This window comes from Chroicocephalus ridibundus, chromosome 16 (genome assembly GCF_963924245.1).
Source record: "Chroicocephalus ridibundus chromosome 16, bChrRid1.1, whole genome shotgun sequence".
Lineage (NCBI taxonomy): Eukaryota > Metazoa > Chordata > Aves > Charadriiformes > Laridae > Chroicocephalus > Chroicocephalus ridibundus.
In genome coordinates, this window is record NC_086299.1 from 9,226,896 (window position 1) to 9,249,306 (window position 22,411).

The 22,411-nt window shown below is 42.7% G+C and overlaps 1 protein-coding gene across 2 annotated transcripts in view; it reads left to right on the plus strand.

Moving 5' to 3' along the window:
- IFFO2 (intermediate filament family orphan 2) overlaps nucleotides 1–22,411 on the plus strand; it is a 38,599-nt gene that overhangs the window by 15,146 nt on the left and 1,042 nt on the right. The window contains exons 2-8 of one of the 2 annotated variants that reach the window (XM_063353849.1): nucleotides 10,964–11,024; nucleotides 11,631–11,726; nucleotides 14,003–14,143; nucleotides 15,905–16,047; nucleotides 18,494–18,614; nucleotides 20,914–21,003; nucleotides 21,679–21,809. In XM_063353849.1, the coding sequence (XP_063209919.1) occupies nucleotides 10,964–11,024; nucleotides 11,631–11,726; nucleotides 14,003–14,143; nucleotides 15,905–16,047; nucleotides 18,494–18,614; nucleotides 20,914–21,003; nucleotides 21,679–21,809 (783 nt within the window). The remainder of the gene's footprint in view (nucleotides 1–10,963; nucleotides 11,025–11,630; nucleotides 11,727–14,002; nucleotides 14,144–15,904; nucleotides 16,048–18,493; nucleotides 18,615–20,913; nucleotides 21,004–21,678; nucleotides 21,810–22,411) is intronic. The other variant, XM_063353850.1, reaches the window with a different exon arrangement.

Sequence of the window (22,411 nt, forward strand, 5' to 3'; positions counted from 1 at the left end):
TGGCGGGCTGTGTTCTCTGGCTCAGGCTCCCCGCGCAGACTCCCCTTTGTCTGTGCAGGGTCTCGGAAAGCTTGTTTTGACCTTTTCCTTGCAATTCTACAAGTTTCTCACATTAGCACTTGTACCAGGCTATTTCTCTATGTTGACTGAAAGAATCTGAGATGATGAATAGTCTATCCGATAACTGCAATGTGGTTTAAAAGCGCTGGATGGGCTACTGTTTCCTGCCCTGCTGTTGCAGGGTTAGCAAAAAAACGACTTCAAGATGTCCAACTTCTGCTTCTCATTTGTTCAGAGACGCTTGTACGTGTCTGTCAGACCCACATAATGAAATCTCGCCCCCCCCGCCATACCATAGGTGGGTAGATAAACATCCAGCGGTTTCTCAGGAGGAGCAGAGAATACTGGGCAGCTTTTTGACTTTTGCAGGAAGTAAAAAAAAAAAAAATAATAATAATAAAAAAAAAAAATTTACTTAAGTCAATACTTCTCTTCAAGCTGATAGTCTCTGTTCTGTTCTTTGTCCTTCACTTAAGTTTTATAGTGTCTGTCACTGTATTTCGGTAATATTTTCTTCAAAGAGAATGGTCGAGTAGTGAGTTTACTTGGACGAATTTCACAGCAGTTTTATATATGTGCCTGTGCCACAGCGTTATGACAAAACACCTGCCTGTTTGACTTACTAAATGCCATAAAATTGCAGTTTGTTGATAGGCAGGGTTGTAAAATAAATGTATATACGTGATCGGCTGCCTTTAATGCATGAGGTTTGTAGTACTTATGTTTGCTAGAGATTTCCTTACATGGGAATTCAGTATTTGATAATTAACTTGTAGCTAGCAGCGCTCTACAGTAATGTAATCCTGTGCTTTTCAGATTACCTGTTTCAAAATGAGTCAGAGTAATTACTTTATCTGCAGTTACGACAACAGTTTTACAGGAATGTAATGTTCTTTGCCTTGGCTGTTTCATAAGCTGTGCTTGCAGTTGTCTTCTGCAGGCCTAGAGTACGCAGAGCTCTTCTGGAGGCTTCAGTGGCAAAGGAGATAGGGGTTTGCCATATTAATGTTTAGAAATTAGTGTAGTGCCGCTGTTTTCTAGATGACAGTTTCATCGGACAGAACTGACATGAGCATGGACTCGTCGGTGAGCTAAAAATGAGAGTATGGTACAATGGCTTTTGATACCGCTGGTCTGATGTCTATAGAAATGGGATTTCTTCCCAATTGTGTTAGTTGCTCGAGTTCTCCTTTTCCTCTCTGTTTTGTGGTTGTGCCGGTCGGTGGGTTGCTGGCACAATGAACGTTTGTCAGCTCCGTGAGACCTGGCAGAGGTAAACAGGAATAACAGCATGGGAAACAGTCTTGGAAATACGATGCTGTCCTTCAATATAGTGAAATCAGGATGTGTCCATCATCTTAAATTTCCTTTATATTGTTAATAGAAATATATAGAGAGAGAGAAAGGGGAAAAAAATAAGCGGATATACCTACAAAATGTGGGAAATACCTTAGACTTAATTGCTACAAGAGGAAGAGAACTGAGAATTTAAGCATCGTCCCAGGAAGCTGATGTAGTAGCTACCTAGGCTACAGTAAAATATTTACAAAGATGACTTAATTCTGCACAGTTGAGCTAAAACGAAGCCCAAAATGCAGTGCTCTGATTCTCATCTTGCCAAAAGTGTCATGCTATATTGATAAATGTCAAATGGGTGTTTGGGTTTAAATCTTATCAGATGTTTCGTAGTTAGACCTAATCATATTTACTCTGCCATGCGTGGGCTGTATCGTATTTCTGGAATCGGAGCTGACTTGTCAAGCAAAACCATCTGTCTGACGTTTCCTTTCAGAAGAAAATATTGCTGCAGGTATCTCGGAGGCGCTGGAAGGTCCGGCTCCCCGTCGCTCTGCTGAATTCAGACTAATGGCAGAAATCGAGGATCCTGTTGGTGTGGGGAAGAGTAGGTGCCTGTCTTAATGACACAGAGCAGCTTGCTAGGAGTTGCTATCTTAGCTGCAAAAACTGCAAAACAATTAAATTAGTTTGCATGTCTATGATGTGTTTCTGGTAGCCACAAGGCTGTCTCAATAAAACTAAGGGCTGATGTCAGTAACTGGAAGTTTAAAGTCCATCATAACGTTTCCCCTTGCAGGGGGAACTTCCTAGAGGTTGGCTTTCGAGTGGTTCCTCCTCTGTGTTGCACATTTTCCCCCTCCCCACTTCTTAAATCTTTGCCTACTCTTGAACTGTTGGTATCTTTCTAATTGCTGACTGTTTCGTCCTTACCTTGCTCTCTTGGCTGCTTTTCCTTTATGGCACAGAGTAAATCCTTAACTCCCCCCCAAAGCAAGCCCAAAGGCCAGACTTGTAGGCCTTGCGTCTTTGCCCGAACTGTTTTTTTGACAAGGCTCTTTTGTTGGAAGCAGTTCTGGGCCAGCTTCGGTCGCCGCTGAGCGCGCTGGAAAATGCAGTCCCTGCTTTCTCGGGTTACTGACCAAATCCCCCTCCCCTTCCCCGGGGTCCGCTATACCTAGCGAAAAAACAGCAGTCCAGCTGTCAAAAGCTGCAATAGATCCACACTGCGGAATTATTTCTTCATGCTTAAGGGACGTCTATTTCTTCAGCGGTTGTAAACACTCTCACGAAGATTTTGACAGGAGTGAAAAATGAATTTAAGTTGCTGGTGGTGAGGGGAATACGACTGGCGTTAATTCTGCCTGTAACGCTTTGCTGCAGCCCGTCAGTGCCCACCGCTCTGTGCTGAGAAGTAAATGCAGCTTGATCTGTTATTTCTTGTGTTTGTGGTTACTGGGACAGGTTGGGCAAGAATTTGTAAATCCATCTCGACACAGTGAAATGTAAGAGGAGGATATAGAAAGCAGTGTTTAGTTTACCTTACGTATTAGTTATCGTATCGTGAATTACATCCTAAGCCGTGCTCCGAGAGCTCGCAATCTGGTGGTATCTTATCGGCCGGAACAGTTTATGACTAACCAGAAACGGTTTCTCTGCAGGAAGCCGTTGTGTTCCTGTGATCAGCACGATGGCTTAAGGTGTGGAGGGCGCTAGTGATAAAAAGTGATTTTTAATTATACTCTGATTCTAGGGTATGGATACTTTATGAATAAAGATTGAACAGACAGAGGCCTTTTGTGATTTTGCTCCTTAAAGTGCAAAAGCTCTGTTCCTCCAAAGCAGTTACCATTTCCACATGCCTGAGATGAACAGGAGTGGCAGAAGAGCCGTGCAGAAATGTAAAGATGCTGTGAGCTTCCCTGAAATGCTAAACAGAATTACCTTACCTGGTCAGGGTCATTTCAGGAGGGTGTACTCCTGGCCGTCGCTGGTAGGAGTTGCGGTTTTAAGCACTTCCCACAGGTTTAACCTGTTAATATTTAAAATAATTTGCAGGTCAGTGATAAGCAGGTTTGGATTATGTTTTTACGGGCTTGATCTTTCTCATCAGGAGAATATGAAACGGGGTTAGAGAAGCAGAGAGTGAGCAGTACACGGGGAAGGAGGAAGCTGTACAAAACTTTTCTTTTAAATGAAAGTAACTTGTCTACTTGCAGCAGTTCTGGACTCCGTCCTGCAGAATGGCTCAGAAACCAGGATGCTGATTAGGTTATAAACACCAGGGAAAAGAAAAGACTTCTTTGGCGGTTGTTCGGGTCAGAGCTCTGAAAGCAAGCTGTTCTGAAAGCAAGCTGAAGCAAAGCTCTTCAGTTGAGAGCAGTTATGGCTCTCTGAATGTGGCCTTACCTCACTTTTACCAACGTGAAAGCTGGGCCGCAGTGAGCTTGATGGCTTTATCTGTTTTACCTGAGTTCTCACTCCACCTACAGTGAAAAAAAAATGATTTATTTCTTTTAAAGCAGCAGCATTTCAAGTGAATTTGCCACGAGATGATGTGGAAATAGACTCCCGACATCAATAGCCTGGGACGCACTGGTAAATGGAAGACTCTCAAGGATTTTTCTTCTTCGCTTGGTTAGCTATGGGATTGAAAATAACTGAAGTTCATAATTGGCGCTTTTCTTTTGCCAGGACGGGAGGTCTTTTAGGTACTTTCTCTGTCAGGAAGTTGTATAAAATCTTGTGAAAACAACCAACAGCAGCCTCACCCACTGTGTTAGCCCTATTTTGAATAAGTATCTTGTGTCTTTGTTAATGGACTGCTGTGTTTGGGGCTGGGTGCAAGTACAAAAGGAGAGCTCCAAAGCTTATCCCACTATCAAAAGACACCTTAGATCTAAAACCCGGCCTTTTATTTAGTGCAGCGTTCTTTGCAAGAGTAAGTCATGCAGGAGGTAATGACTTGGAGCTGTGTGGCTTAAAATGTGTTTAATGTTGCTGTGAATATTGCACAATTATATGTGGATTCTCCTAAGGTATTAAAAGCACCGTAATTTTCTTTCTAAAGGAATGCAGGCATGGCTGTTGCTTCTGCTTGAAGTTGTTGAACTCTTGTGACATTATGCACGGCTTTTGTTTAAACACCTCGTGTGGTCAGGAACAAAACACAAATGAACTTACAGATGATTTTTATTGTGGTTCCAGTAACAGGCTGGAGCATCTTTCCAGGTGTATGTAATCGGGAGGCATAATTATGCAATGTTTTTCTGTATAGTAAGTTCTTTTAGTAATTCTCTTCACAAGCATTTGCTGGTGTTCAAAGGCTTGTATGCTATTTTAAGTAGAGCACGGGTCTAGAAGAGGGCTTTAATACTAATCCTTCCTTTAAAACTCAGGGGTTTCATTATAGCACTGCAAAGGGTGTAAGTTCTGCTACGCAATGAATTTACCTGTATCATCGAGACCATTGCTACAGGTCCAAGGATCCAGATTCCTGTCTCTTTGTTTGGGAAATTTGGGATGCTTGGAAATTTGATGCTGCGATGGCTGACTTCTAGCAAAGAGATTCGGTGATTCTGTGGAGGGGATGTTTCTTGCCTGTCGTAAGCAACAGATGATTTCATTCAAGAGTGCCGCTGCCGTTGTGTTACAGCCAGGCTTTAATGGAATCAGACGTTCACATTAAATTAATACCTTTTACATGGAGCCCATCAACTAACATTTAATTTGCCTCAATGAGAAGTCAGGGCATGTGGGAGCAAAATGGTCTGTGCTTGGGATAATCTGGAAGAATCCCTATATTACAGCATCTTAAAAATGCTCACTGAAACAAGAGGTAGCATTTGTGAATAAGCTAATTGCTTAATGCAGCCTTATATCTAATTTAGTGCAAAACTAAGACTGGATAGGAAAATGATCTCTTAAGCAAGGATTCTAAAAGCAGAGAGAATGGTGCATTGCTGCTTTTTTTTTTTTGCCTTTTTTTCCTGCTTAACAAAATAAAGAACGCTTCATAGAAGGTTTTTTACAATGAAATCCATCTTGCATGGTCCAGTTCTTTTGAGCTAATGAAAAGATGCAGCCGGCTCTTTGTATTTACAATCCCAAGCTGCCTTCTTGTATGGGGAATGGTTTAGTGAGATTGCAGATGTAGGTTCTTCTCTCAATTAAGAAACACCGTTGTGAATGGTTAAATAGAGACTGTCACTGCAGCAGAATTTTAGTATCGTGAAGGTTTCTTTCCATCTGTCCAGAAAGTCTCAAACACGATGCTTTCTTACCCCAAACTACCGCAGTATGTTTCTCTCAAACAGCGTGCTCTGCCCAAATTTGTGTCTTGGCCCATTACAGGATTAGGCTGTGGATCTTTTTGTGTGGGAACAGAAGTTTGTACATCTGATGGGCCGTTAAGTCAATTCGAATGAAATCAGTGTATAATAACCAGAGTTATAAACTGTAATGTTGATAGTTATTATCTAGGTGTTGGAGAGGGGATTAGTGGGCATGTTACTACAGCCCCGCAGTGAGAGGCGGCGTGTAATGACCATGAGTAATGCGAAATGATTAAATCGGTTGGGCTGGTGCATGTGAAGTGTTAAATCTCGTGCCAGCGCTAGTAAGCAGCCTTTTGGAGTTCTGTAAACAATGTATGGGCGTCAAAAAAAGATCCCAACTTGCAGAAGAACAAGCAGTGCTGCCGCAGAGGAACGGGAGCACAAAGACGTGTCTCCGACCTGTGATGGCAGCGCCGGAGGTGTAATTACCTGGTCCTGCCATAGCATGGGTGTTTTCTCCATCTGCAGGTGTGGGACATCAGAGAATGTACCATCTCAGATGGTTCGTATCCAACAGATCAGCAAGGCTGGGTGCAGCTCGTGCCAAAAATGGAACAGTGGTGTCTTAGTGTGCAAGAAAAAGCAATTAAGCTGTTCCCTGAAGTAGCACTGACAGTTCATCTGCTCAGTAGGTTTATGTTTTCAGGAATCGTCAGCTGGTAATATTTTTGTGAGCATTTTATAGTCATTGTTCAAACTAACGCTTTTGTTTCCTCTTGTGGACTTAGGCACCCGAACTGTTCGGTTTTCCTTTCTGTTACTGCTCTTCTCCCCATAAACTGATGGGAAAACACTCCAACAATAATGAAGTGGAGTGAAAAGCTTCAGAGTCAGTACTGAGAGAATGGTGGGGGAAGAACTCACACCACTGTAAATATTTTCTGTCATTCTGTTCCTGTTTGGTGTTTTTCTTCTCTGTATGACATGGTATAAAACTCCCAGGAAGAAGGGTCTTGTCTTCCTAAAGACTTTTTCTTACGACAAAAATGTATTGTTGTTAAATGTTACTGGAGGAATATTTGCTTCCTTGAGGGAGGGATATTTTTAATGAAAGAAATAGTGTGGTTGATACCACTCAGGCATCATTAACTGTCAACTGGTCTACTTGTGCCTTTCTGCCTTGAGCAAAAACATATTTAAACCAGGAGGTTTATATCGGACATATTTTGTAAGCACATTGTTTGTTGTCTAAATAATACCGTACTCTCATCTAAAAATCCTGGGTTTTTAAAGGAAGATTACTGAACAGTTTTTGAAAGGGCAAGCTTCTCTAAAGGTGGTCTTTCTGCTCTAAAGAGGCTTTGCGAATCTGCTCCCAAGGGGCAGTTGTCTTCACTGGTCTGTATTCCTAAACTTGACTTGATGATGCTGGGAGAGAAGAAAGGAAGATGTTTGTGTTCCTTGGCGCAAGTAGTCGGGGAATGGGAAAGTGGTTTGAAGCTTGTCGTGGCAACATCAACTGCTCAGTTTAATTTCACGAACATTAGGGCTTGAAAACTTAGAGAAGCTTTTAAGGGACCTTACCCAGTTCTTAAGATGTCTCCATGGGTTTTCTTGGGTGTGGGAGAAGATGTTAGTATCGGTGAACTGGTAGCTACTCTTCCAATATCAAAGGAAACACACAAGTTTGCGGTGTGACTCAGCTTTACAAGAACACCGCTTTGAGCAACGTTAATCCTAGCTGACTGTTCGTGTGTTTTGTTTGTCTAATATCCTTGTAATGTAGCTATTCCCGTTAAAGAAAGCCAGCATCCTTTGTTCTCCTCTAAGCTATGTAAGACATGACTGTAGAAGTAGTTTGGGGCCCGAAGCTGCGATGACTGAATGCCGCTGGAATGTAATGTGTCACATCTGGTAAAAGGGGAATAGATCCATACCTTCTAAAATTCAGCCTAGCCCTTTATTTGGGGGGTTGGGTAGGTGGTGGTTGGAACTACAACATCCTTGGAAAGTGGGAAAGAAGGAAGAAAGCTTGGTTGGATTTGGAATTCATATTGCTGATTTATATACTTTTTTTAAAAGAAAAATGTAATAAGAAGCCCTGAAGTTTGGTCAGTTTAGATGGCAAAATTTGCCATTCTGGGTCAGGAAAAAAGGGGTTTTTTTGGATACAGCTGGAAATCATAGCAATTGATGTATCTGAGCCAAGAATTAAGTGTATTTGAGAGCAGCGGGAGCAGCTGGCTAGTTAATATCCTGCAGCAAATATGCGAAGACGTATTTTTTTCAGCCTCTAGTGTAGTCCAGCCATTTCCCTTTTGGGTATTATAGCCCTCGTCATTCCTGCTGCTGCTTCTCCTGTGGTTATCCAGCACAGGGGTTACCTGTCTGCTCCGCTTATGCTGCGGAGGTGATTAATCGGGTGGTGTTTCCGTCTCCCTTGAGCTGAAGGGAGCACCCGGCTTTGGTCCCTTTCACTGGGTCTCTTTGCTAGGAAGCAGAGGGCATCTGCAGCCTGCTGGGATGGAGACTGGTGGAATTACTGTCTTTGCTTTCAGACGGTAACCAAAGAGAAAGCTATTGATTACTGGGGGAATAATTTAGAGTGTGTTGAATATTAAAGACATCAGAACCATAGTTAGCATCTTCCCAGTGGCATGCTGACTCCTTGTGCTGCTACACACTCCAACAAATGCCGCAGCAGCTGCCAAGGTCCCTTTTAAAGTCTTGTGTGTTACAGCAAATACAGGATGATCATATGAATGAGCAATCTTTCTATTGTCTCACTTCCTTGGAAGTTTAAACGGAGAATTAATCCTCTGCTCCATTGTCATCCTCTACCTTCCCATCCATCTCCTTCCTCCCTTCGCTGCAAACAGTCTCCTGAGGTTTAAGTGTGAGGAGAAAGTAAGATTGGCATTTTTAGCTGTTAAATGAGGTTAATCAGCTTGGTAGTGGGTGGGAGCAATGTGCTCTGAGGTTAAGAATGTGATAGTAATGGTTAGCAGGACCCTTATTATCAGTCCAGTGTGAATTTCCTTCTGTTAGGCACGATCTTTTTGGTTAAAAATTACCTGATTGTTTTATTGTTCCTGTAATCAAGAGAGACACAGAAATTGTGGGGAGGGTGTGTATGTGTGTAAAAGGAAGGCATCCTTTTCCTCTTCTCTTGAAGACACCGTTTTGAGTTTGACGGAAGGGAATTAGGGCTGTAAATCACTCTTTGGCAAAATGCACTTTAACTGGCACAAAGAGAAGAAATGGAACTACTGGAATTTCTGCAGGATGAGGAAGGTTAGTCTGAGCAGACTGAGATGTGTAATTCTGGCAGCTGCCCAGCGTGGCTGAACTGCTGGGGAAGAATGCTAATAATTTTTGCTAGCTTTTGGCATAGACAGGGAAAATATGCTTATATGTTTTCCAAAAATACATCTCTCTTTTTGCAGAATGCCTGGTGCACCGTGGGGGTGCAAATAATACAGCAGGATAACCTGGATGCAGCCGGTGTTTCTCACTTTAACGGTTAAAAACCTTGAGAAGCAGCATATCAGTTTTTGCAATGTCTGCTTGACTTCCATCCATAAATGACAGCCTGCTGGCAAAAAGACCAGCAGGAATGATTAAAGCCATGCAATGCTCCCTCTGTAACAGGAGGAGACCATCGTACAGATTGCGAATATAATTGGCTGCTTTAATTAATTTCACCTTCTTGACTTTATGTTAAAAATCTGAAAAACAAAGTTACTATTTTTATAGAAACGTGCATGTAATTAGTAGTCAAAAAACAAACAGGACATGGAAATACGAGCTAAAACATTTGATGACAAATGCAAATTCCAGCCTAAATATTTTGCTTTCCTTGGCAGTAAATCATTGCTGGTAAAGAGATGCATAACAAATCTTCCTGCGGAAATCAAACTCGAGCTGTACGCTGGAGAATCCGCACGCCGTTATGTTGGATATTCCTGCACCACAATAGCAGGAAAGAGGGGACGTAGCCAACGTGTCCTCTTGGCACTGCGCTCGTGGGAGCTGCTGCGGCTGCACTGAGATGTAACCCGTTCAGGTGCCTCTCCTCGCGCCTGCAAACAGCAAACTGCAGTAGCAGCGTCTCTCCTGCCTCCTTTCCTGCTGAAAGGGGCCGCCCCGGCTTCCATTTCAGACGGGATTCCATTTGCACTTGGAATGCAGAGATGTATGGAGTAGCGTAGTGATTATGGCTGCGTCAAATCAGCTGCCTCAACAGGAATATCCTGCAATGTAGCCATCACCGTGTTTCTTTGTGGATTTGGAAATAGGATGAAACGATGTGTTTTGGCAGATTTAACCGTGTGTTTTCAAGAATGCCTTAATTAATAGATTTCTGGCCCTGTGGTTTGCCATTTTCAGCTAAACCATAAAAAGTGTTGAAGTGGCAACAGAAATTATCATGATGGTACTGAGGGATTGCATTCCCAGGATTGTTTTTAATCCTGTGGTATCCAAAGTTTCTTTTCCAGGGGTGTAATTCCTCTTGTTATAATAGGCTGGGCAAGTCTCGTGTGGCACTACTGCCCATTCAAAGTGTCGCATATTTTCCTTCCCCCCTCACTCCCCCCAAACTCAAACCGTATCCGTGTGTATGAATGTGTATCATCACATTTTTAAGAATCTTAGTTTTCGAGTTAGTATTGTCAAATACTGGCTTTTAATCTTTAAAGGGTTTTGGTGCTTAAAAAAAGAAAAAGGCTATTTTATTTTTTTTATGCTTATTCCACTAATGAACTCAAACATAATGATGCTTGTTGTATCAGGTTTAATTATACAGTTTGTAAGTGTAGTTCCTTTTCTGCCCTTTCAGTCCCGCAGCGGCAGCGTGTATACCCGCTGTTCAAGGATGCTTGCCTGACTGCTCTGCTTGCAACTGCGGTGCTGGGAAGTGGGTGAGGCATGTAGGTTATTGAGGATTTTGATGCAGAAAGCACATAAAAGTATAAATTGATCGGACTGAACAGATAAATAATAAGACTGCTGATTAGATACCTTACCTTCAACTGATTTTTATATTTTTTTTTTTTTGGCACTGAAGATTTCCCATCTTATTTGCAACCAAATATTGCATAGGAGAGCAGGAAGAGTACTGATCCCAATGGAAATGGATTTAACTTTTTTTTTTATACACTTAATGTTACTGGTTTGAGGGTGTACAAGTGAGGGGGACCATCTGCTTTACATTTCAAATAACTGTCATCACCCTACAGCTATCAGAAGACTTGTGATTTCTAGGGGGGGAAAAAAATAAATTACTTTTTGCCATAGTTAACACTTTGCCTGCAAATCTCGTCTTTCAGATGGGAAGAGGAACTGACGAGAAGAATGAGTCTGGAATCTATGGTAGAAACCTTGCGAGAGGTAAGTTTTGAATAGGATGTATTGAAAGGTAGAGGTTTTTTCTTCTCTGCACCTTCATTATATAGTGATTAGAATCATAAAATCACAGAATGACCTATAGGTTGGAAGGGACCTTTCAGATCATCGAGTCCAACCATCGCCTAACTCTGACAAAACCCATCACTAAACCATACCTCTGAGCACCACGTCTGCCCAGCTTTTAAATACCTCCAGGGATAGTGCCTCAACCATTTCCCTGGGCAGCCTGTTCCAATGCTTGATAACCCTTTTGGTGTCAAAATCTTTCCTAATATCCAGTCTAAACCTCCCCTGGTGCAACTTGAGGCCGTTTCCTCTTGTCCTGTTGCCTGTTACTTGGGAGAAGAGACTGACCCGATTTTTTGAATTTGTTTAATTAAAAAGCTTTCTTCTAGCTTGAGCCGCTGACTGGGTTGCTGCTGGCTAGAGAAGAGTGTTAATGTTTGGAAGCTGAAGCAGGAAGGTGCTGAAGTTTCTGACAAAGTGAAATGAGGGGTGGTGAGGTGCCTTATCAGCCGGGCTCAGGTTAAGTGAGGAAGCGCGTGTCGCCCTGTTACCTCTTAATTTTTTGTGTGCTTCCTCTCGCAGGAGGCGCAGGAAGCGGAAGCTCTCCAGGAGGAGTTAAATGAAAAGATTGAGAGGCTGAAAGCGGAACTTGTGGTCTTTAAGGGTCTGATGAGTGATGTAAGTACACCCGAGAGTGGAGCGGCCGCCTCCCACTGCCTTTGTGAAATGTGTGTGTCATGCAAATGGCTTCATTCATAAAAAGGTTATGGTCTTAGTGAGTGCTGCTTTGTAGTTAGCATTATGGCTGCCTTTATGATATAATGCATCAGACAGATCACCCTTCCCCCTGCTTCCTGTCTGGTCTGTGTAGAGATGCATTAACTTGCTGCTTAGCCCATAACCCGGACTCTTCCCTCCCTCCCTGTTCTCCACAGCTGGCAGTGCTGGCATTCACCTCTGCAGCCGTGGAAAAAAGAGGTTGGAGAACTCACAGGTTAGAGTAAAGGGTTCAGCACCGTGCAGCACTGCGTACCGCTAACAAGGGGGATTTTTCTCTGAATCACGCGAGAAAGTCGTGTTCAAAAAGAAACACGTGGCACGCGTTTCCCAACTCCCTTTCGGAAAGCTCTGAAGAGATTAACCCAGTATCACTGGTTCAGGTAGCTGGCTTTGTTTCCAGTGCTGCTTCAACCTAATTTAAAAAAAAAAAAAAAAAAAAAAAAAAAAAAAAAAGATTTGTTTTCTCAGGGATTTACTCGTGTCTTATTAGATACTGACTTTCCTTCAAAGCTGGGGGATCTTTTCGATTAGGACTGGAGAATTTTCTTACATTTAGACGTACTGAGAGCGTGTACTCCTGCAGGTACCTAGAAAGATAAGCCAGGTGAACATTAAGTCGGGTGCCTTTCTCTGTAAGACTGCAGTAGTGCTGATGCCAGTTGTCTAATTAATGTGTCCTATTATGCTTATTTATTCTGTAATTTTGTGTAGAACTGCTTCCTTCTGTCTTTACGTAAGCTTGCAGAACCTGCTCCCTGGTGTCAAATACATTCTCTCGGGGCCACTAGATCCGCTCATGTGAAATTTGGCAATTAGCTCTCTCTTCTTTTGGTGTTTAATTGAGAATAGGCATGCTTGGTTAGAGGCAGTGTGAAAGGGAGGAACTTGTTAGGGCTCCATTGCTGTGCTGACTTTCGCCGGGGAAGAAACTTTGCCGAGTGTGTACAAAAAGGGTGGCGGTGGATGCAAACGTCCTCCTCAATTTGAGAGCAAGTGTCATTTGGGCTATGCGAGCTCGCTAAGGGAGAAGAGAGCTTAAGGAAAGCAGGGAGAAGGCTTGTTTTGAATCTCATTCTGTAAATATTTAGAGCAGAGAAATGCAAAATGTTGGCACGTGACTCTTGCTTTCCTGTGGATAAGAATTGCTGGTGCCTATTCAGTTGATAAGATTGTGTTTAGAGTGTGTCAGTGTGTAGAGATTGCTTTTTTCTTGGTGTGTTTGCAAAACGAAAGTCTATGACTTGTCCAAAGGTGGTTTAGAGGGGCTGGAGAAGAACGCCATCTAATAATTTAAAAAAAACACCCCTCCCCACCCCCCCCCACCCCCCGAAAAAAAGAAACCAACCCCAAAGCTTTCTCCTTGGGAAGAGGATTTGGTATTTAAGAAAGCTCTGCAAAGAGATTTTCTGCGTTTCTGGTCAAAGTGGAAGCGTTGCCTAGCCATTGAAGTGGTACTTTCTAACAGAGTAAGTCTCGTCTAGGCTGGAAAATACTCTCTTTGTGGAATAATGTTTCTTCATAAGGAACCAGCTGTACTGTCTGAATGGGAGTATCTCTTACAAATTATGTTTATAATTCTGCCCAGAGTGAAGCAAGACAAAATGTTTTTCATGTAGGATTTTTGCTAGGCTGGAAGCCAGGTTAATGCCAAGGAGGAATATTTTCTGTGTTACAAGCTTTCACGGATCTTTTTAGATCTGGTCTGGATTTTACGTTTTCATGGTATGCATGAGGTTGCTGTGTAGCCTGGATGCAGTTTCTCCTTGCAGGCACAGTTTTTCTGGCTGAAAGTGGGGGGGAAGTGTTGCCTACTCACCAGGTTTTAGATTTCATTCTATTCTGCACATGCTCAGCGGGGTTTTTCTCCTCCATTTTTAAAGCTTTATTGACCCGTAAAAGTTTACTGTTGCCATGCTTAGCAGTTGTTTTGGGGTGGGTGTAGGTTTTTTGCGGTAGCAAATCACTCTGAGTTGAACTTTTATTAGAATCGGATATGAATGTTAATTGTTAGCTGTCTAGTCTATTTAGATTGTGCCTGCACTGCCTTTCCCAGAGAACAAGATGTAATATTGTTTAAGAATGGTATGCCCTGGGGTTAGAGAGATACTGTGGGGTATCTCTTCTTTCCTAAACTGTATAATAATAGAAGATAATCACTACTGTCCTTCCTGCAGCCCATGACAGACCTGGACACAAAGATTCAAGAAAAGGCCATGAAGGTGGACATGGACATCTGTCGGCGAATCGATATCACAGCCAAGCTGTGTGATGTAGCGCAGCAGCGCAACTCTGAAGACGTTTCCAAGATATTCCAGGTGATTAGGTCATGAATTTTCCATAGGGTAGGACAAGAAGTGAGGGGACAAGAGGGAGCAGTGTCGAGGAGTTTGTGGTCCAGGTCACTTGCCCTGTCTTGAAATTTCTCTGCGTAGACATATTTTCTTCTTTCTCGGTCTTGAAGTGTAGCTCTCTTCTGCAGAAGCTGCTGTAGTACTAAGAGCACAAAATTTAGAGAGTTTAAAAAAAGAAGTCTCCGGATGACCTTTAAGACATGCTGTTAGTCTGATGGTAGTCTACAATGAATGCAGGGGGGAAAAAAAAGCATTTCAGGGTCTAGGTTTGTATAAATGGCTTCCTCACATTTGTTCCCTTCACAAGTGAGAAGTAAGCTTGTAGAACTGTCATCTCAATGTTCTTATTTCTGGCTCGAGCTCCGTGGCCAGAAATAATGCTTCTGTGGTGGGGAGCTGACTGCTTTGTGAGACTAGGAACTCCACTTGCTTTCCTTGAGCTGTTGCGGCTCCTTGGTGCTAGTAGGAAAGTCGTTTAATTTGCTCCGAAAGCAAGCAGTTACAGCTCTGCGTGGAGCAAACCTGTAACTCCCAATGCAGTTGGTCTTCTGTCATAACTGCAATTTCAATTGTGATTAACCCAGCCTCCTTCTACTTTGATCTAAATGCGTCTTGTTCAGTCTTCCAATAAGTCTGATGCTTTTCTCTGTATAGTGATGCCATATAGTGTGCTAAACGCTGTACAAAACCACTGTAAAAGATCCTCGTGGTCTCTACTGGTTGTGCTTTCTGGCTATAGTGAAGTTGCCTAAATGTTTGATTATTTTTTTTTATTATTTTTTTTCTTATGTAGCCCAAAAGATTCAAATCTCCTTACTGGAGACGGCTATTTTTCCAGCATGTTGAGCCATTGCACTGTGCAAGTGGTTCCTTCTTGTCTTTGGGTAGAATTGCTGTGTCTTTCTGCTCAAAGGTAACTGCAAAGGGCACTTTTGGTCGAGCATGCAGTGGTTAAAATGATCAGCATGGAGAACAATGATAATAAGGGATGGCTTGTATTCCAAGTAGAGGAAAAACTACAGTAGGTTGGGAGCGGGCTGTGTGTTTGTGACTCTCTGGCACCATCTGTGAATATATTTCACGTTCACAGTCCTCAGCTGAAGAAGCGATCCCCTGCGCCCTTCGCAGGGGTATCCCTTGAGTTCTCTGCACGTCTATGAGCTTCATTTCTTTGAGGTTGTCCAGGCATTTTCATGGTTCCGTTAACCCTTCTTCTGTCAGCCTGCAGTCTAGCAGTCTGCCTCTGCTGGTGGGGTGGGAATGAAATAAAGGCTGTCTGGAAAGGCTTCTACTCTTCCATGGTCGTTCAGCGCTGGGAGCAACAGCCTGTGGTGGTGGCAGGAGAGGGAGAGTTCTGTCATTGCTCTCAAGCCTGCTGCCTGGGCACTCCTGCCAGCTTCTGCTTTTACCCTGTATCATTCTAACCTCTGCATGTTCTCTGGTAGATCATAGACTGGTGTCAGCGAGCAGATGAACATCTGTAGAGGGCTGGCAGCCTGCAGCTTGCTTTGCTCTTCGCCGTTCTGAACTGCTTCCTTGTGCTCTGTGTTCACCACTCATTAACAGATGCAATTCCTGCCTTGAATACGAGCAATCCCTGAATTGCCTGGGAACTGATGAACAGTTATATTCGCTAAACCTAATGGCTCTCCTTCTTTATTTCCACCCCTCATGGCACAGCACCTCAGTTGAACCTTTTAGTTACTGCTCTTCTCTCCAATTAAGGTGGCTTCCAAGAAGAAAGAACGCAAGCTCGCATCTGACGATGACCTCTCTGAGCAGGATGGAGACAATGGCAGGTTCTCTGACGATGAGGTCAGCTGCTCTTTGAACATCACGGATGAAATGAAGCGTATGTTTAATCAGCTGTGAGTATCGTGGACTACTTATTCCGAAATGCAGGCTTAATCCCAGAACTCAATACTTGAGTTATTTCTGTATGCTTCCAGAAATACTGTTTTTTTTCCCCACTACGAGTTGAACCTGAGCTGCCAGGACGGTTCACACTCAAAGGTTTTCTGGAAGTTCAAATAAAATGAACAGAAACTGGGTTTTGTTCCTCCCTTAGGTAGAAGGAACTATAGAGAATATTAAAAATATAGTAGTAAAACTAGGTGTTGTTTATTTGCTGTATTAACTTACATCAGTAGCAAAAGAAGAAACATGCACAAAGAACTTGAGTCTGTTCTGTATGTTTGGCTGAATATCGGATTTGTAGAGTTTTGGAAAGAACCTCGCTGCTGCTTGGGCTGGGTAGAATTCGGCAGCATTAGAAAGCCTGTGAAAGTTGAGAAGAGACTCAGTGCACGGTGGTGCCACACAAAGCAGTTCAGGAAGCCGGCTGGTGATGTGCCCTGCTGGTCTCTTCTCCCGCTCTACAAGCGATGGAGGTGGCCACAGACTTTGGAGGGTCTCGGCCGTTTTCTTTTAACACAGGGGCCCCCAGCAAGGACTGTAGGTCTGACTTTCCCAGCATTTGAATATGGGTGGCTTCTGCCAACTTCTGCAGTGACTGCAGAGGGAAGGATTCCCAGTACTTTCCCACACAATGTAGGACAGTATTTAATACGTAGGAGTACACAAGAAATTCTCTAAGGAGCACTAGCTCCTCTGCTGTCGTCAGCAGTTGCCAAAAGTTCTGTTTTCAGGAGATGTGTCTCTCTCTTGCTGAATTTCATGTATAGGAGGGCGTGCTTTTTGCAAAAGCTGCAGGTAACTCCTCCTGTTAGGACTCTTGTTTTAGAGGTCTTTAGGCCCTTATTGATATTCAGTGTAATAAATACAGGTTTTTGACTTTTACACTGCTAGAATTGTGTGTGACAGCAGATAGCGTATGAATTTTTTAGAAAAGCAAGAGGCTAAAATTTAGCTACTAGGTTTGGTAATGCATTTAGTTTTTAGGTTTTTTTCTTAAACCTGTCCTGCGATACCAGGTTTTTATTGGGTGCTACTAATGAAATTGTTATCTCCTGGTCCTGTTACATATGGCACAAAGTGCTGTCGGAATCTTGTTGATACATTCAAATTGGGTTGATCTAGAACAGCGTTCGTGGCTTATCGGAGATGGTACATTTCTAAGGATGCCTGCGTTTGGGGGCTTTGTGAAGTAGAAAATAAGAAGCTATTCAGCTATTTTGCGAGCTATCTCATTAACAGAAACAAAGCAACTTGCATCTTATCTGGAATGAACTTAAGCTTTAAGTGTCTAGTAGTAAAAAGTCAAACTGCGGTTGGCTTTGAACAGGGTGTATGTCTGAAGGAAGCAGCAGTCAGGACCAGAGCCTTTGTGCTCCCTGACAAGGCTAGCTCTTGCAAAAAGAATTTGATTTGAAGAAGTTGAATTGCAAAAGGCACAATCATGTATGTCTGAGTTCATTGTTGGTTTTTTTTTTTTAATTATTTTTTAAAGTCATGCTGAGTATAGACAAATAGCCTGTCTCGTTTGCCAAGCTCTTCCCTCTCCTAAAGACAGTATTGGACTCAGCTTCCGCACTGAGATGTTATCTGCCTAAAAGGAAGTGAACTAAAGTAACAAAAATGCATCAGTCTGAAATTAGCAGACTGCTGCTGGGAGCAATTTCAGATTTTTTGTCAGGCCTCCTTAACAGGGACAAGAAGCAGCTACTAGTGTTTCGCTCTGCTGCTGGTCAAACCAAAAGGGACTCAAGGGCTTTCTGAAACTTTCCTTTATTGCACAACTGACCGTGCTAAAGGGACTTGACCAAATAACGGTGTTAAAGGCCACTCTTGCCAGTGTTTGTTCTCAGTCTTAAGCAGCTGTAGCAGTATCTTTGCGGTTCAAGTCAACAATAAATATTTACACTCACCTGCGCATCCTTTTGGGCTTCAGTTTTTTCAGAGTTGTTACTTTTGACAATAGTGTTTTTCAGTGCTGCAGGGAAAATGTTGGCTGGGCTTCAACATGAAAATCAGCAGGGAGTCTTCTAGTGGCTGTTTCTTGTAAAATTCCTTGAACTGTGTTTGGGCTCATTTTCCCACATATAAAAAGAATAGTTTAAAACATTTTTGTGGTTTTGCAAACAGGGGAAACTAATGCGCAGCACCATCTGGAGGACAGAGCTAGGACTGTGTACTTCAACCAGGAAATGCTAACAAGGATCTTTTATTCTGCTTTGGGGTGGCAAAGAGCCCGGGAGAGAGGGACTCGGGCAGTGGGAAAGCCTGTCTGTAAAACCTGTGAGGATTTTCAGCTGCCACATTGTCTCCTCTCATGGCCCCTTTTTTCCTAGAATATTAATTGAAGGAGTGAGGCTGGAGTGGTTTTCACTTAGGCTTTTTCTGTTTTCTTAACAGTCGCGAGACATTCGATTTTGATGACGACTGTGATAGTTTAACGTGGGAGGAGAACGAGGAAACGTTGCTTCTTTGGGAAGACTTCACAAACTGCAATCCTTCAATTGACCTCCAAGGAGAGGTGAGTTTATTATTTTCTCGAACTATTCTCTGCAGAAACTGTATCCCTCAGCTGCTCTTTTAGCCACTTGAGCCTTTGGATATTTGACTGGTGATCTAGTTTGCCACGCAAACTTGCTTTGATTTTAAAATCCTCTTAGTGCCTTCTCTCTATGGTTGCTTTTCAGTCTGTGCAATCAGTTTATTTGCCAAACTTCATTTCTTCTGCTCCTTCAAACTGAGTATTTATAAGCATCAAGCGTGTGTCAAAAGATCCAATGCATCTAGCGTTATAAGAGCATCACACAATCTGTCACCCTGAGCAGTTGTTTATCCAAAGCCCTGTATCTTCCACACAGCATCTCACTTTACTCTCTGTAGATTATCATTCACGCTTTAATTGTCAAAATAGTACATACAGTGTGGCCTGAAATATTGCACAGTTATTCTAGTGGGGGGGGAAAATAAACCCAGCGTGGTCAGTGGAGGATGTTAAAGTATGTCCAGCCCGTCACAAACAAAGAAGCTGTGGTTGCAGCACTGTGTGAAGCCCCAGGGATCTTCTGAACCCATGAATCTTGTGCTTCCATCTTCCCAGTCAATAGGAATCTCCCGGCGTTAGTGGATAATAAACAGCTTGCTTTTAATCCTTAAGATCCCACACAAAGTAAGCTAATGGCTGCGTGCTGCCTTATTCGGTGACTCCTGAGCCTTTTTAAACAGGCCTAAAGAGACAATGAAATGGCAAGGTCTGGCTTTGTGCGGGTAGTCTTCAGTGTGATGCCCTTATTTCATTACTGACTAGCACGACAGCAGTAGGTAAGAAATAATCCTGCCTTCTTCCATGGTCGCTGTAGTGTAAAGATGCTGAGGCAGCAGTCTCCCACATATCGTCTTGTGTTGACTGCCAGGGGTGTGTTAATTTACATCTTCCCATTTGTGTATCATCTGGCGTACTCTGAAACTGCGGAGATTACTCAGAAGTGCTAGGACTGCAGAAAGCGGCGTACTTAGCTACATGTCGTCTTTTGAGTAGGGAGAGTGGCAGAGTGATAATGTGGAGCCATGCGCTGGAATTAGTGACAGATTTATTTGCATATACCCATGCGTGCATATATAAGCGCAGCTATCGGGGGAATATTGCCGAACTCAGACCTTCCGTGCGAAAACTCTAAAGGTTTTAAGAAGCTTAAATCCTTCTAAATGAAAATTATACAAGGAAAGGGTAGATTTGTCTTGTAGATGGAGATTCAGAATAAAGACTGCTCCGTCTGTGCCTGGTCTTTAACATAGTGCTTTACATGCCTGAATCTTCCTTCCACTGGCTTTATTCCTTTCAAGTTCTTACGCGGTGCCCTCGCCACCTTCTTTTCTGACCTTCCTCCTTAAAGCGCTTCTGCATATAAAAGGATAAGTGGAACGATTCCTGTAACTGCAGGCTGGTTAGCCCCGCGCTGGTACCAGGTATCATCCTGAGAAAGCTGCCACAGATGCGGCCAAAAGATGGAAACATAATTAATGCTCATCAGTGCAGTTGCCTTAAATTGATGATGATTTTTTTTTTTCTGGAAAAGGGAGGTAGGTAGTAACATGAAAGAGAGAAAAATGGCATTGTTTTAGTCATTAGAAATAGAGCAATATGTTTTGTAGCCCAGACTGTTCTGTCAGTGATGATCCAGGAGCTGTTGTCTGGCGGGATGTTTCCTTTGGGTCAGCACGTGTTCTTACGTGTGACATTTTCATCGGTAGTGTGCTGGAGTGGGCTTGCTTTATCGAGCAGTTAAGCGAAGAATTTCCAAAGCAAACAGCACATGCAGAGCATACGTGTGAGGTAAGGGAGACTGAAAGGACTGGGGAGTAATAATAAGTAATTGGAAAATGAGAATTCCAGTGCAAAGCTGTAAGTAGCGGTGTGGTCAATGCAAGGAAAAATTGTTTCATGGCTGGAAAGCAATTACAATCTGTCCAAGCGTGCTCAGACTGCGAAAGGTTCAGGAAAATCCATGGTTTTGTTTTTCGGCATGCATGAGGTACCTGTGTTTAATTGCTGAACCCTTGGTCTGTAGGTTCCTTGATCAGAGACTTTATCTTGTGTGTACAAAGCCATGGTCATGGTACAAAAATGTGTTTCCTGATATGCCAGTTTAAAGAAATGGAATATTACTTGTCTGTGTAAAAATTTAAATAAAAATAAATATCTTTGCATGAAAGAGCATAGCAACCTGCGTTTCTGAGTGAGATTAAGTAAGAAAATCTTCAGTCTGCTACTGAACTCCTTGTTAGTTGCTTGCTAATTCCTCGTGTCCTCCTTTCCCCTGCAGGAAGAAAATCTGGGAAACCTGATCCACGAAACAGAGTCTTTCTTTAAAACGAGAGACAAGGAATACCAAGAAACAATAGGGCAGATAGAGGTGAGGAAGTTGTTCCCGACAGTATAAATTGTTTCTAATGGACAAAAAACATGTGGAGTGTTCTGGTCCGGTATACCCGCAGAGGAAAGGTGGAATGTTTATATATCTAAGAATGTAAAGACGTTTTCCTTTGATATACGCCCTTGTGATTTTTTCTAAATACCATTCTCCATGCAGCACTGTTGCTGAGTAAGCTTAAATCTGTAGCTGGTGGAGAGAGAACCTTCAGAACAAAGAGAATTGAAATGCACTATTGTTCTTTTTTCCCCTGTTTGTCTTGCATATCCGTCATCACACCGGGAAACACTTTACAAGACGTGGCCTCAGAGGTTGCCAGACACAACAGCTGTAGCTTCTCCAAGTCTTTGCCCTGCCTCCAATATGCTTTTGTTAATTATTGTGTGTTGACAAACAAGATGCTAAGCAGCAGAAAAGAAGTTGAGGGCTGTTTAAAAACAGTGTCGAGCTCTGATTAAAATACACTCCGTAAGCTGATGAATACATTGGTATAAGCTGATGAATACATAAACACTGAGGTTAAGCATATATTGTGCGGGTGTTTTGGATTGGCTCTGGGCAGCTTTAGCATCCCCACCAGTATGTAAAATTGAGGGAGGCTGGGAGAAGCTGCTAGCAGCTCACCTTAGGCTGATTATTTTCTCTTATTTCTTACAGCTGGAATTGGCCACGGCCAAGAGTGACATGAATCGCCACCTTCATGAATATATGGAAATGTGTAGTATGAAAAGGGGCCTGGATGTACAAATGGAAACCTGTCGTAGGCTTATCAAAGGCTCAGCCGACAGGTAATGAGATACTACTATTCTGCATGGGGTGCTTCAAGAATTTCATTTGCTCTTGTTTCCTGCCAAGTTGTTTTAAAGGCAATAGTATCATTTTGTCCTAAAGCTTTGTCCTTTAGCTAATCCTGTTTTGTTCAGGGCTGTTAAAAGGAACCCTGTAACAGTGTGTAAGTTCCTACACCCAGTAACACTTTTAAGGATTCAACACATGTTGGTAAAAACAGGGACGTCAACAATAGGACTGGCTGTATAAATGGAGTTTCCTAACTTTGATGGATGCTTAATCTTAGTGTCATAGTCCTAGAACTCTTAAAACAAACCAACCCCCAGATTAAATCTTGGCTCTGGGTTTGTAAGAACTCATTTTTTTACTCTCCTGTGTTAAGAACCCTTTTGTGTACTGAGAGGGATTTTTTTCTTGTCTCTTGCTCGCCTCCAGGACACATCCTGGGTTAAAAGAATAAGCTGATAAACTTTTTTTTTTTGAGTTTTCAAGACTGTACTTACTATGGATGATGCTGTAGGATGTTCATTGGACTTAGTTTCCGTTTCCCGATCTGTAAGTCTAGGGCAGTCTTTATGTTCATGCAGGAGATGGCAGGGGT